The 15,231-nt window shown below is 43.8% G+C and overlaps 3 protein-coding genes across 3 annotated transcripts; all 3 read right to left on the reverse strand.

Moving 5' to 3' along the window:
- Nucleotides 1-303: 303 nt before the first annotated feature.
- LOC106087493 (ryncolin-1) lies at nt 304-1,422 on the reverse strand. Its single transcript, XM_013252546.2, has 3 exons — nt 1,254-1,422; nt 582-1,186; nt 304-512 (listed from the first exon to the last, which is right to left on the reverse strand). The coding sequence occupies exons 1-3, from the start codon at nt 1,332-1,334 to the stop codon at nt 389-391; spliced, it is 810 nt and encodes a 269-aa protein (XP_013108000.1). The 5' UTR covers nt 1,335-1,422; the 3' UTR covers nt 304-388.
- A 5,179-nt stretch (nt 1,423-6,601) lies between these two features.
- Nucleotides 6,602-7,627, reverse strand: LOC106087495 (ficolin-2). The gene is made up of 3 exons (XM_013252547.2): nt 7,492-7,627; nt 6,864-7,423; nt 6,602-6,789 (listed from the first exon to the last, which is right to left on the reverse strand). Exons 1-3 carry the CDS (start codon nt 7,570-7,572, stop codon nt 6,666-6,668), a joined length of 765 nt encoding a protein of 254 aa, XP_013108001.2. The 5' UTR covers nt 7,573-7,627; the 3' UTR covers nt 6,602-6,665.
- Nucleotides 7,628-13,616: 5,989 nt separating this feature from the next.
- On the reverse strand, nt 13,617-14,632 carry LOC106087489 (angiopoietin-related protein 1-like). The gene is made up of 3 exons (XM_013252543.2): nt 14,556-14,632; nt 13,917-14,482; nt 13,617-13,845 (listed from the first exon to the last, which is right to left on the reverse strand). Exons 1-3 carry the CDS (start codon nt 14,601-14,603, stop codon nt 13,665-13,667), a joined length of 795 nt encoding a protein of 264 aa, XP_013107997.2. The 5' UTR covers nt 14,604-14,632; the 3' UTR covers nt 13,617-13,664.
- Between the last annotated feature and the right edge of the window lie 599 nt (nt 14,633-15,231).

Consider the following 15,231-nt stretch of genomic DNA (forward strand, 5'->3'; position numbering starts at 1 on the left):
AGAGAAGAACACGATGCTGATATTTTTTCAAGGCCAAGTGTCTGGGGGACCACCTCTCCCCCGAAAATACCCTTAAATTAGACATCATAGGAATATCGGGCTGAAATGAAGTATTTTAGGAATGGAGCACACCTTAAATTCGTAGACCAATAAAGATCATGTGGGATTCAGATAAAGGCACTTATATTGTTAAACTGCTAGTCAAGTTTGTCTGTTACTTTAATTGTCGAAAATAAATATTCGAAGGAAACTTTTGTTCAATATAAAGTAAAAGAAGGCGCACCGGAGCGGGCCCGGGTCAGCTAGTATAAAATAATATCTTTATTACAGTAAAGGTCGATTATACCCTACGATTAAAAAAAAAAATAATGTAAATTACGCATGCCATTCAACGAGGTCTTAAAATCATTTCCACGAATTTCAGTGAGTAGTGATGACCTTTGAACTGATACCAGTTAATGCCTTGCGCATATTCAACAGTGGTACCCTGCATATATCGACCATTCAAATTGCTAAAAAAACAACAACAATAGGTAAAAAAATTGATGTTCTTAAAGACGTCTTTCATTGTCCTGCCTCACCTATGATGACAATTTTTATACCACCATGCGCCCGTGTAGTCAACAGCACAGTTCGTGTTATGCACATCATTATCCCGATCCTTTGTGCTGAATTTTTGTCCCAGATGATATGATAATGCGTCGCCTGCACTTCCGCTGTAGGTGCCCAAACTAAGAAGGGAATATTGCTGCATCTCACTGCCCACCGAAAAGAAATCGTAGAGCGCTAGACGACGATCGCCTTCCCAATCTTCCATGATGATCAAAAGTTGATGGGGTTTTGAGGTGGTGAGTTTGTGCAACGTCTCCAAGCCTATGAAGAATTCGCGAGAACTATTGCCAAAACCAACTTTGAAATCATTCCAATTGCGATAGAAATCCTCGGAACCATCCATGCGTCTCTGTATAACTATGTCTCCACCATTTGCTTCATTATCTTTGGAACTGGACTTGTCATTCACTACTTGTTGCAGCTCTTGCAGTTGCCGCTGCAAATTATCAACTTTGCTCTGTAGTTGCAGCACATTTTGATTGGTGTTTTGATTGGCCACAACGTATTGTGACACTTGACTAAACCATTGGCCAATGGTTTCATCATCCTGTGCACGACATGTGGCCTCTGTTGTCTAATCGGGAAGAATATGGGAATGTAAGTGGGTTTCCAAGGAAAACAAAGGCAAAATGTAAAATTACTGTCGATATTGCTGCCTGAATTAGACTTAGAATTAACAGCAAACCCATAGCCGGTGATTTTATTCCCAAGTTGGACTTCATTTTGTCTGTTGTGCCGCTTTAAGATTTACCGCACACTTTTGTTAGGAAACAATTTGCTTGACTGAGAGTTCATTTTCAAGATTTATACTTCAATCGATGTTAAAGACAAGATTTGCTAGGAAAAAAATCCCCCAAAAGAGCGACTGAGCTAACACCTCGATTGATAAGAGCTTTGTACATCCCCCCCAAGCATATATAAATGATTTTTTGGTCATGTATTTTTTTTTTTAATAAACATTGATTAAACAAAGAAGCTTTGATTTACGTGTGAGTCATATTCACCCAGATAAAGGCATTCGAAACAAGTAAAAGCGTGCTAAGTTCGGCCGGGCCGAATCTTATATACCCTCCACCATGGATCGCATTTGTCCAGTTCTTTTCCCGGCATATCTTCATAGGCAAAAAAGGATATAAGAAAAGATTTGCTTTGCTATTAGAGCGATATCAAGATATGGTTCGGTTCGGACCACAATTAAATTATATGTTGGAGACCAGTGTAAAAAGTCAGCCAATTCGAATAAGAATTGCGCCCTTTGGGGGCTCAAGAAGTAAAATAGAGAGTTCGATTTATATGGGAGCTATATCAGGCTATAGACCGATTCAGACCATAATAAAAACGTATGTTGAATTTCAGGCGAATCGGATAATAACTGCGACCTCTAGAGTCTCAAAAAGTCAAGATCCCAGATCGGTTTATATGGCAGCTATATCAGGTTATGAACCGATTTGAACCTTATTTGACACAGTTGTTGAAAATATAAATAAAATACGTCATGCAAAATTTCAGCCAAATCGGATAAGAATTGCGCCCTCTAGAAGCTCAAGAAGTCAAGACCCAAGATCGGTTTATATGGCAGCTATAACAGGTTATGGACGGATTTGAACCATACTTGGCACAGTTGTTGGATATCATAACAAACCACGTCGTGCGAAATTTCATTTCAATCGGATAAGAAATGCGCCCTTAGAGGCTCAAGAAGTCAAGACCCAAGATCGGTTTATATGGCAGCTATATCAGGTTATAGACGGATTTGAACCATACTTGGCATAGTTGTTGGATATCATAGCAAACCACGTCATGCAAAGTTTCAACCAAATCGGATAAGAATTGCGCACTCTAGAGGCTCAAAAAGTCAAGACCCAAGATCGGTTTATATGGCAGCTATATCAGGTTATGGACCGATTTGAACCATACTTGGCACAGTTGGTGGATATTATAACAAAATACGTCATGCGAAATTTCATTCAAATCGGATAAGAATTGCGCACTCTAGTGACTCAAGAAGTCAAGACCCAAGATCGGTTTATATGGCAGCTATATCAGGTTATGGACCGATTTGGACCATACTTGGCACAGTTGGTGGATATCATAACAAAACACGTCGTGCGAAATTTCATTCCAATCGGATAAGAAATGCGCACTCTAGAGGCTCAAGAAGTCAAGACCCAAGATCGGTTTATATGGCAGCTATATCAGGTTATAGACGGATTTGAGCCATACTTGGCACAGTTGTTGGATATCATAGCAAACCACGTCATGCAAAGTTTCAGCCAAATCGGATAAGAATTGCGCACTCTAGAGGCTCAAAAAGTCAAGACCCAAGATAGGTTTATATAGCAGCTATATCAGGTTATGGACCGATTTGAACCGCACTTGGCACAGTTGGTTGATATCATAACAAAACACGTCGTGCGAAATATCATTTCAATCGGATAAGAAATGCGCACTCTAGAGGCTCAAGAAGTCAAGACCCAAGATCGGTTTATATGGCAGCTATATCAGGTTATAGACCGATTTGAACCATAATTGGCACAGTTATTGGATATCATAGCAAACCACGTCATGCAAAGTTTCAGCCAAATCGGATAAGAATTGCGCACTCTAGAGGCTCAAAAAGTCAAGACCCAAAATCGGTTTATATGGCAGCGATATCAGGTTATGGACCGATTTGAACCATACTTGGCACAGTTGTTGGATATCATAACAAACCACGTCGTGCGAAATTTCATTCCAATCGGATAAGAATTGTTCACTCTAGAGGCTCAAGAAGTCAAGACCCAAGATCGGTTTATATGACAGCTAATCAGGTTATGGACCGATTTGAACCATACTTGGCAAAACGCGTCGTGCAAAATTTTATTCCAATCGGATAAGAATTGCGCACTCTAGAGGCTCAAGAAGTCAAGACCCAAGATCGGTTTATATGGCAGCTATATCAGGCTATGGACCGATTTGAACCATACTTGGCACAGTTGGTGGATATCATAGCAAACCACGTCATGCAAAGTTTCAGCCAAATCGGATAAGAATTGCGCACTCTAGAGGCTCAAAAAGTCAAGACCCAAGATCGGTTTATATGACAGCTATATCAGTTTATAGACCGATTTGAACCATACTTGGCACAGTTGGTGGATATCATAACAAAACACGTCGTGCGAAATTTCATTCCAATCGGATAAGAATTCCGCTCTCTAGAGGCTCAAGAAGTCAAGACCCAAGATCGGTTTATATGGCAGCTATATCAAAATATGGACCGATATGGCATATTTACAATACCAACCGACCTACACTAATAAGAAGTATTTGTGCAAAATTTCAAGCGGCTAGCTTTACTCCTTTGGAAGTTAGCGTGCTTTCGACAGACGAACGGACGAACAGACGGACGGACATGGCTAGATCGACATAAAATGTCGCGACGATCAAGAATATATATACTTTATGGGGTCTCAGACGAATATTTCGAGTAGTTACAAACAGAATGACGAAATTAGTATACCCCCATCCTATGGTGGAGGGTATAAAAACATCGCACTTTTCGTAGTTTTACAACAGCAAGCCGGAGATTAATCTATATGAGGGTCGACAGCAAAGTTAAGTATAGAAATTATTGTAAACAAGTAAAAGCGTGCTAAGTTCGGCTGGGCCGAATCGTGGGAGCCCACCACCATGGATTCAGCTAAAAATTTATACAAAACTAGCTGAACTGGGCCCGCTCCGTTGTGGAACAAAATTATGCTTCGAATATGCATTTTCGATAATTGGGGAGTTTCAGAAGTGAGATGATCCGATTTTTGGGTTTTTCGGAGGTGAGGTGGTGAGGTGGTCCCCTATACACTTGGCCCAGAAACAGCATCGTGCTCAAATACCATTTATTTAAACCCCATATTACCATTGGTTTAAGGGGAGTTTATGAGATGAGGCATCCTCAAACACTTGGCACCAAAATTTTTACTCTTTGGGGGGTGTTTTGGAAAAGGGGCTGTGCCCCAATTTCAAATACCTTTCATTTAACCCCTGATTGCAAAAGTCTGCAAATATGTCCCGTTTGGGCTATGGGTCCTAAAAAGGTTGTTTTCAGGAAGGGGTGGACCCTCAGAAACTTGGTCCCACATTTGGATATCAGATTCGTATTTTACTCGCAAATACCTTTCATTTTCGGTCCCATATTGTCATAGTCGGTAAATATGTTCGATTTAGCGGTGTTTTGGGGTTGGGGTGGTTCCCCTAATACATGGTCCAACAATTGGATATCTGATACACGTTTTCTTATCCTAAATACCTTTCATTTGAGTTCCATATTGTTGTGATTGGTCTAAATATATATTTGGTTGGTTTTAGGGTGGAGCGGCCCCCCTAGGTACCCCATCGGAGATCTGGCGTTTCTGAAAATAAGGGTAAGGGGGAGGGTCCGACCCCCCCCCCCCCCCGACCCTTCATTGTAAATGGGCCAAATCTGTTCATATTTTGATATAGCTGTCATATAAACCGATCTTGGGTCTTGACTTCTTGATCCTCTAGGTTGCGCACTTCTTATCCGATTGGAATGAAAATTTTCACGACGTGTTTTGTAATGATTTCCAACAACTACGCCAAGTATGGTTCAAATCGGTTCATAACCTGATATAGCTGCCATACAAACCGATCTTGAATCTTGACTTCTTGAGCCTCTAGAGGGCGCAATTCTTATCCAATTGGAATGAAATTGTGCACGAAATATTTTGTTATGATATCCACCAACTGTGCCAAGTATGGTTTAAATCGGTCTATAACCTGATATAGCTGCCATATAAATTGATCTTGGGTCTTGACTTCTTGAGCCTCTAGAGGTCGTAATTCATATCCGATTGGAATGAAATTTTGCACGACGTGTTTTGTTATGATTTCCAATAACTGTACCAATTATGGTTAAAATCGGTCCATAACCTCATATAGCTGCCATATAAACCGATCCTGGGTCTTGACTTCTTGAGCCTCTAGAGTGCGCAGTTCGTATCCGATTGGAATGAAATTTTGCACGACGTGTTTCGTTATGATTTCCAACAACTGTGCCGAGTATGGTTCAAATCGGTTTATAACCTGATATAGCTGCCATATAAACCGATCTTGGGTCTTGACTTCTTGAGCCTCTAGAGTGCGCAATTCTTATCCGATTGGAATGAAATTTTGCACGACGTGTTTAGTTGTGATATCCAACAACTGAGCCAAGTATGGTTCACATCGGTTCATAACCTGATATAGCTGCCATATAAACCGATCTTGGGTCTTGACTTCTTGATCCTCTAGAGTGCGCAATTCTTATCCGATTGGGATGAAATTTTGCACGACGTGTTTTGTTATGATATCCAACAACTGTGCCGAGTATGGTTCAAATCGGTTCATAACCTGATATAACTGCCATATAAACCGATCTTGGGTCTTGACTTCTTGAGCCTCTAGAGTGCGCAATTCTTATCCGATTTGAATAAATTTTTGCACGACGTGTTTTGTTACGATTTCCAACAACTGTGCCAAGTATGGTTAAAATCGGTACATAACCTGATATAGCTGTCATATAAACCGATGTTGGGTCTTGACTTAGTGAGCCTCTAGAGGGCGCAATTCTGATCCGATTTGAATGAATTTTTGCACGAAGTATTTTGTTATGATATCCAACAACTGTGCCAAGCATGTTTCAAATCGGTTCATAACCTGATATAGCTGCCATACAAACCGATCTGGGATCTTGACTCCTCGAACCTCTGGAGGTCGTACCACCGAATCGGACCATATCTTGATATCGCTCTAATAGCAGAGCAAATCTTTTCTTATATCCTTTTTTGCCTAAGAAGAAATACTGGGAAAAGAACTCGACAAATGCGATCCATGGTGAAGGGTATATAAGATTCGGCCCGGCCGAACTTTTTACTTGTTTTTTTTTTGTAGTATTTTGTTTTGTTTTTCTTAGCATTTTCATTTAGACTTACGACCATTTCTACATCTTCGTTGATTTGCCTGCATCACTTTTATTCGCCTTTAGTAACAAATAGTATGTTAACACTGAACTATAGCTTTCAACGAGGCCTTAAAATCATTTCAACAAATTTCTGCGAGCTATGTTGTTCTTTGAAGTGATACCAATCTACGCCTTGAGCATTGCCAACAACATCATATTTCAGATATCGGCCGTTTAAATTGCTAAAATATATCAAAAACGCCATTATCAAATGTTACGCCCACTTTGAAAAGCCTCTTCCATTTGACCATCTTACCTATAATGACAACTTTTATACCACCAAGCGCCAGTGTAGTCAACTGCGCAATTCGTCTTGTAGTCATCATTGTCCCTATCTTTTGTACTGAATTTTTGTCCCAGATGATATGATAATGAATCTCCGGCATTTCCGCTGTAGCTACCCAGACTAAGTAGAGGATATTGCTGATCTTCACTGCCCACCGCAAAGAAATCATAAAGCGCAAGACGTCGATCGCCTTCCCAATCTTCCAGGATGATCAATAGTTGATAAGGTCTTGAGGTGGTAAGCTTGTGAATGTTTTCCAATCCAATAAAGAACTCGCCGGATTTGTTGCCAAATCCAACCTTGTAGTCAGACCAAGTGCGATAAAAGTCCACTGAACCATCCATGCGTCTCTGTATGACAATATCTTTATCTTTGGAGCACTTATCATCCACAACCTTCATCATTTGTTTCATTTGCAATTCCAAGTTATTCATTTTCTCCTGCATGTGCAACATATTCTGTGTTACTTGTTCAAACCAATGGCCAATTGATGCGTCATCCTCCTGTGCATAACAACTATCTTCGGTAGTCTACAAAAGATCGAGGAAATTTAAACAACTCTTAGCTTTTCTTGTTCTTCAGACAGAAAAAAGTTTACTGTAGTATTTCCCCCTTGAATTAGCCCAAGAACTAGCAGCAAAATCATTCTCAGTGATTTGATTTCCCATACGGTCTTCATTTTACTTTCTTTCCGAAATAAAACCCTGCTCTGGATTTGAGAGAATATACTCGACTACGCAAACTTTCTAATAGAACATTGCCCTATCTATGCAACTTAGAGCAGACAGTTCTTTTGATAAGAGCTAAAAACATCTAAAAGCGTATCAAGTTCGGCTCGTTCGAATCTCCCATACCCTCCATCATGAATCGCATTTGTCGAAGTGTTTGTGCGGTTTCTTTTATATGATAATGGTAGATAGAATAGCGACCTCTAGAGGCTAAAGAAGTAAAATCCAAAAGTAGGTTTATATGAGCCCAGACGACACGGGTTACCATGATCACCACACCGGCTGGAACTTTGAGCTCAGAGTTATGTGGTGCCCATCGTTACCAGAGGAAGCTTAGCGTCCACAGGTTGAAGATGGTGGAAAGCCATATTTTTATGCGTAGTAACTGCAAATGCGATCGCGGACAGTCAGCGATTTTCGAGAGGAGAGTCTCAGTGAGGCGACAGATGGCACTGGCTCTTAATTAAATACCGAGTGCTAATGATGCTCGAGTTGACAAGGCAAATTATTGGCGCCTTCAAATAACCAATGGCCAACATCAGCGTCAGTTCTCAGGTTAGGGGTCGCTGGAGGTGAGCATCGGATCTGGGAGCAAACGGCTCGCCACAACGAGGGATACATGTGCAATCCCACAAAACCCATGCGCCTCCCGAAAACTATGAGAACCACTATGAAAAACAAAGAAATAGTAACAAGTAAAAGCGTTCTAAGTTCGGCCGGGCCGAAGCTTATATACCCTCCATCATGGATTGCATTTGTCGAGTTCTTTTCCCGTTATCTCTCTTTAGGCAAACAGAGGATAAAAGAAAAGAATTTCTATGCTATTGGAGCTATATCAAGTTATGGTCCCATTTGGACCATAATTGAATTGAATGTTAGAGACCATAAAAGAAGTCATTGTGTAAAATTTCAGTCAAATGGAATAGGAATTTGCGCTCTTTAGGGGCCCAAGATGTAAAATGGGGAGATTGGTTTATGGGGGAGGTGTATCAGGCTATAACCGATTCAGACCACATTTGATACGTATGTGAAAGGTCATGGGAGAAGTTGTTGTACAAAATTTCAGCCAAATCGGCTGAATAATTGTGCCCTCTAGAGGCTGAATAAGCCAAGATCCCAGATCGGTTTATGTGGCAGCTATATCAGGTTGTTGGAAGTCATAACAAAACACATCATGCAAAATTTCAGCCACATTGGATAAGAATTGCGCTCTCTAGTGGCTCAAGAAGTCAAGATCCCAGATCGGTTTATATGACAGCTATATCGGGTCATGGACCGATCTGGACTATACTTGGCGCAGTTGTTGGAAGTTATAGCGATACACGTCATGCAAAATTTCAGCCAAATCGGATGAGAATTGCACCCTCTAGTGGCTTAAGATGTCAGGATCCCAGATCAGTTTATATGGAAGCTATATCCAGTTTTGGACCGATTTGAATCATACTAAGAATGTTGGAAGTCATAACAAAACACATCATGCAAAATTTCTGCCATATCAGAAAGGAATTGCACCCTCCAGTGGCCCAAGAAGTCAAGATTCAAGATCGGTTTATATGGCAGCTATATCAGGTTTTGGTCCGATTTAAACCATACTTAGCGCAAATGTTGGAAAACATAACGAAACAAGTCAAGCAAAATTTCACACAAATCAGATGAGAATTGCGCCCTCTAGTGGCTCAAGAAGTCAAGATTCAAGATCGGTTTATATGGCAGCTATATTTGGTTAAGGACCGCTTTCAACCATACTTGGCACAGTTGTTGGAAGTCATAACGAAATACGTCATGCAAAATTTCGGTTAAATCAGATTGGAATTGCGCCCTCTAGTGGCGCAAAAGTCAAGATTCAAGAACGGTTTATATGACAGCTATATAAGGTTTTGCACCGATTTGAACCATACTTAGCACAGTTGCTGGAAGTCATAACGAAATACGTCATGCTAAATTTCAGCCAAATCGGATAAGAATTGGGCCCTCTAGTGGCCCAGTCAAATGGGAAGGACGGACGGAAGGACGGACGGAAGGACGGACGGAAGGACGGACGGAAGGACGGACGGAAGGACGGACGGAAGGACGGACGGAAGGACGGACGGAAGGACGGACGGAAGGACGGACGGAAGGACGGACGGAAGGACGGACGGAAGGACGGACGGAAGGACGGACGGAAGGACGGACGGAAGGACGGACGGAAGGACGGACGGAAGGACGGACGGAAGGACGGACGGAAGGACGGACGGAAGGACGGACGGAAGGACGGACGGAAGGACGGACGGAAGGACGGACGGAAGGACGGACGGAAGGACGGACGGAAGGACGGACGGAAGGACGGACGGAAGGACGGACGGCAGGACGGACGGAAGGACGGACGGAAGGACGGACGGAAGGACGGACGGAAGGACGGACGGAAGGACGGACGGAAGGACGGACGGAAGGACGGACGGAAGGACGGACGGAAGGACGGACGGAAGGACGGACGGAAGGACGGACGGAAGGACGGACGGAAGGACGGACGGAAGGACGGACGGAAGGACGGACGGAAGGACGGACGGAAGGACGGACGGAAGGACGGACGGAAGGACGGACGGAAGGACGGACGGAAGGACGGACGGAAGGACGGACGGAAGGACGGACGGAAGGACGGACGGAAGGACGGACGGAAGGACGGACGGAAGGACGGACGGAAGGACGGACGGAAGGACGGACGGAAGGACGGACGGAAGGACGGACGGAAGGACGGACGGAAGGACGGACGGAAGGACGGACGGAAGGACGGACGGAAGGACGGACGGAAGGACGGACGGAAGGACGGACGGAAGGACGGACGGAAGGACGGACGGAAGGACGGACGGAAGGACGGACGGAAGGACGGACGGAAGGACGGACGGAAGGACGGACGGAAGGACGGACGGAAGGACGGACGGAAGGACGGACGGAAGGACGGACGGAAGGACGGACGGAAGGACGGACGGAAGGACGGACGGAAGGACGGACGGAAGGACGGACGGAAGGACGGACGGAAGGACGGACGGAAGGACGGACGGAAGGACGGACGGAAGGACGGACGGAAGGACGGACGGAAGGACGGACGGAAGGACGGACGGAAGGACGGACGGAAGGACGGAAGGACGGACGGAAGGACGGACGGAAGGACGGACGGAAGGACGGACGGAACGACGGACGGAAGGACGGACGGAAAGACGGACGGAAGGACGGACGGAAAGACGGACGGAAGGACGGACGGACGGAAGGACGGACGGACGGAAGGACGGACGGACGGAAGGACGGACGGACGGAAGGACGGACGGACGGAAGGACGGACGGACGGAAGGACGGACGGACGGAAGGACGGACGGACGGAAGGACGGACGGACGGAAGGACGGACGGACGGAAGGACGGACGGACGGAAGGACGGACGGACGGAAGGACGGACGGACGGAAGGACGGACGGACGGAAGGACGGACGGACGGAAGGACGGACGGACGGAAGGACGGACGGACGGAAGGACGGAAGGACGGACGGACGGAAGGACGGAAGGACGGACGGAAGGACGGACGGAAGGACGGAAGGACGGACGGAAGGACGGACGGAAGGACGGACGGAAGGACGGACGGACGGACGGAAGGACGGACGGACGGACGGAAGGACGGACGGAAGGACGGACGGACGGAAGGACGGACGGAAGGACGGACGGACGGAAGGACGGACGGACGGAAGGACGGACGGAAGGACGTACGGAACTACCTTACACATTCCAGGGAAACTGGAATATGTGGATATGCCTCCAACGAAATGTAAGCTAAGTTTTCGGGACCAGGCTCGAAGGACAACGAATGATAGGTGGTCACAAGGAGGGGACTAGACTTGAAGAGCTCTACAGCTTTGCTGTCATTGGCTAGAACAGGCGTCTCAGTCATTAGGTCCGTCATTATAGGTCACTGTCTAGTCGGAAAAAATGCTGACAGACTGAAGTTTGCCAATAATGACTTTTGCAGAAGCTGTGAGGACATCGAAGAAGAAGAGACCTTGGAAAACCTTCTGTGTGTGTGTCCCGTACTGGCAGTCAGAAGGAGTTCCACTTTAGGTTCTCATTTCATTAAGAGCCTGTCTGATTAAGCGGCTGTGAACATTCGTTGGGCTTTTTGAAGCGATCTGGATGGTTCAACGGTAGGAACTAGAAGACATTGTCCTTCTTCTGTTTCTGTGGTATCACAATGAACGAAAATGTCTAAGTGAGTCTGATGGCAGACTACCACTTTAACCTAACCTAACCTAAACCTTCCGTGTGTGTGTGTATGTGTGGGGCTCGCACTGGCAGGTAGAAGGAGTTCCTAAGGTTCTGATTTCTTTGAGAACCTGTCAGATTTTTCGGATGCGAACATTTGCAAGTTATTGGGCCTTTTAAAATGATCTGGATAGTTCAAAGGTGAGAACAAAATGGTACCACAATGGGCAAAAAAATCTAAGTGAATCTGATGGCAGACTACCACTTAACCTAACATGGTCGGTCCATAAACTAATATAGCTGCCATACCAACCGATTTCGGATCTTGACCCCTTGAACCTCTAGAGGGGGGAATTATTATCCGATTTAGCTGCAATTTTGCCCAAAGTGTTTTGTTTTGTGCCGCGACGGCCATACCAAGTATCGGTTCATAACCTGATCCCCTTCTCATATAAATCTATTCCCGATTATATGTCTTTAGCCTCTAGAGGCCGCAATTTGTATCCAATTTGGCTGAACTTTGTACAGCGGCTACTCCCATGACCCCCAATATATACAATACATTTCGAATATGGTCTGAATGCGTCAATAACCTGATATAGCTCCCATATAAACCGATCTGCACATTTTGCATCATGAACCCCTATAGGGAGCAATTCTTATCCTATTTAGCTGAAATTTTGCATAATGACTTCAACTGTGGTCTTCGAGATTCAGTTCAATTATGGACCGAATCGGTCCATAACCTCATAAAGCTGCAATAACATAGCAATTCGTATCCATTATGTGGGTATACTAATTTCGTTAATTTCTGTTTGTAACTCCTCGAAAGACCCCTCAAGACCCCATTAAATATAGATATTCTTGATCAACATGATATTTTCGGTCGATCTGGCCATGTCCGTCCGTCAGTCCGCCTGTCTGTCTGCTAGCCGAAATTTGAAATTGCACAAATACTTCTTATGAGTGTAGGTCGTTTGGGATTGTAAATGGGCCATATCGGCCCATATTTTGCCATAGCTGCCATATAAACCGATCTTGGATCTTGACTTCATTGGCCCCTAGAGGGCGCAATTCTTATCGATTTGGCTGATATTTGGCATGACGTGTTTCTACTTATGACTTCCAACAACTGTGCTAAGTATGGTTTAAATCGGACCATAATCTTATATAGCTGTCATATAAACCGATCTGCGATCATGACTTCTTGAGCCTCTAGAGGGCGCAATTCTCATCCGATTTGGCTGAAATTTGGCTTGTGGCGTTTTGTTATGACTCCCAATAATTGTGCTAAGTGTGGTTCAAATCGGTTCATAACCTGATATAGCTGCCATATAAACCGATCTGGGATCTTGACTTCTTGAGCCTCTAGAGGGCGTAATTATTATCCGATTTGGGTAACAATTTTGTACAACGGCTTCTCCTTCAACATACGTGTTAAATATGATCTGAATCGGTCTATAGCCTGATACAGCTCCCATATAAACCGATCTCGCTATTTTACTTCTTGAGCCTCTAGAGGGCGCAATTTCTATCCGATTTGGCTGAAATTTGCATGATGCTTTGCTTGCCTTAAAAAGAGATACGGGGAAAAGGACTCGACAAATGCGATCCATGGTGGAGGGTTTATAAGATTCGGCCCGGCCGAACTTTGCACGCTTTCACATGTTTTACCTATAAAAAGATACCGGCCAAAGAACTTGACAAATGCGATCCTTGGTGAAGGGTATATAAGATTCGGTCCGGCCAAACTTAGCAAGTTTTTATTGGCATATTTTCGTTCAATACAATTGAAAAATAAAAATCTTATGTTGAGGATTCTTTATCGAGGTCTAATGATCATTTCCACGAATTTCAATGAATATTGACTACCTTTGAACGCATCCCATACTATGGCTTCGACATGTCGGCTTTGAAAACGCTGCTTCTTAGTGGAAAGTTCAGGGGAAATTTTATGTATATTGTCGTCGACCTTGCCCTTCAGATATGGCCCATTCAAATTGCTAAAAAAAAAACCATCCAAAAGAAACTGTAAATGCTGGTTAGTGTCATAAAGACATCTTCGATACTTTACCATGGATTGCAATCCATATGCCACCAACCACTCCCATGGCCAAGAGGACACCAATTTTCATAGCGACGTTCGTTGTCCTGATCCTTCGTGGTGAAATTTTTTCCCAAATGATATGATAAAGCATCCCCTGCACTGCCGCTGTATGTGCCCAAAGAAAGTAGGCCATATTTGTGTTCCTCACTGCCCACCACAAAGAAATCGTAAAGCGCAACACGTCTGTCACCTTCCCAATCGTCCATGATGATGAAAAGTTGATAGGGTCTGGCATTGGTGAGCTTATGCAAAGTCTCCAAACCGATAAAGAACTCGCCTGAAATATTGCCAAATCCCTCTTTATATTCGGCCCATGTGCGTGAGAAATCCACTGAGCCATCCATACGTCTCTGGATGACAACAACACCATCATTCGAGTCAAGACCCTTTAAACACTTCTCGTCCACTACTTTTGACAGTTCTTTCATTTGTCGCTCCAGATCATTGATTTTGCTATGCAATTCTTGAATATTGTGGTTCATTCTTTGGTTTTCTGAATCATCATTTTGGAAATTACTTGGCTCTGCTGTTGTCTACAAAGCAAGAATTAGAAGTCAAAAAAATTCCATAAATGCTACTTGAAGAAAGGATGTCACATAATTTTACCAAGGAAATGTCCGCACTAAAAAGACACAACATCAACCCCAACAGCATATTTTGAAATTTTATTTTTAAAATATTCCTCATTTTATTGTCGCCTCGATAAGATTTTTTTGGTCCAAAAAAATTTGGTTGACTGAATACAAAATTTAATTTTATTTGCGACTATCACCATCGATGCTAGAGTGCATTTAAGCTGATAAGAGTATTGAACAAATATAATAACAAGAACAAAGAAAAGCAAGTAAAAGTGTGCCAAGTTCGGCTGGGCCGAATCTTGGGAACCCACCACCATGGATTCTGCTAAAATGTGGGAGCTAAATCTGGTTATAGACCGATTTAGACCGTACTTGGCACAGTTGTTGAAAGTCGTAACGGAACACCATGTGCAAAATTTCAGCCAAATCTGATGAAAATTGCGGCTTCCAGGGGCTCAAGAAGTCAAATCGGGAGATCGGTTTATATGGGAGCTATATCAGATTCCTGACCAATATCGACCATACTTGGCACAGTTGTTGAAAGTCATAACGGAACACCATGTGCAAAATTGCAGCCAAATCGGATGAAAATTGCGGCTTCCAGGGACTCAAGAAGTCAAATTGGGAGATCGGTTTATATGGGAGCTATATCAGGTTCCTGACCAATTTAGACCATACTTGGTACAGTTGTTGGAAGTCATAAC

This window comes from Stomoxys calcitrans, chromosome 5 (genome assembly GCF_963082655.1).
Source record: "Stomoxys calcitrans chromosome 5, idStoCalc2.1, whole genome shotgun sequence".
Classification (NCBI taxonomy): domain Eukaryota; kingdom Metazoa; phylum Arthropoda; class Insecta; order Diptera; family Muscidae; genus Stomoxys; species Stomoxys calcitrans.

Coding starts and splice junctions, on each gene's coding strand:
- LOC106087493 (XM_013252546.2), bottom strand. CDS start 1,334: ATGAAGTCCAACTTGGGAATAAAATCACCGGCTATGGGTTTGCTGTTA. Junction 1,187..1,253: donor TTCAGGCAGCAATATCGACA/GTAATTTTACAT, acceptor CTTCCCGATTAG/ACAACAGAGGCCACATGTCG. Junction 513..581: donor TATAAAAATTGTCATCATAG/GTGAGGCAGGAC, acceptor TTGTTTTTTTAG/CAATTTGAATGGTCGATATA.
- LOC106087495 (XM_013252547.2), bottom strand. CDS start 7,572: ATGAAGACCGTATGGGAAATCAAATCACTGAGAATGATTTTGCTGCTA. Junction 7,424..7,491: donor TTCAAGGGGGAAATACTACA/GTAAACTTTTTT, acceptor GATCTTTTGTAG/ACTACCGAAGATAGTTGTTA. Junction 6,790..6,863: donor TATAAAAGTTGTCATTATAG/GTAAGATGGTCA, acceptor GATATATTTTAG/CAATTTAAACGGCCGATATC.
- LOC106087489 (XM_013252543.2), bottom strand. CDS start 14,603: ATGCTGTTGGGGTTGATGTTGTGTCTTTTTAGTGCGGACATTTCCTTG. Junction 14,483..14,555: donor TTAGTGCGGACATTTCCTTG/GTAAAATTATGT, acceptor CTTGCTTTGTAG/ACAACAGCAGAGCCAAGTAA. Junction 13,846..13,916: donor CATATGGATTGCAATCCATG/GTAAAGTATCGA, acceptor TTTTTTTTTTAG/CAATTTGAATGGGCCATATC.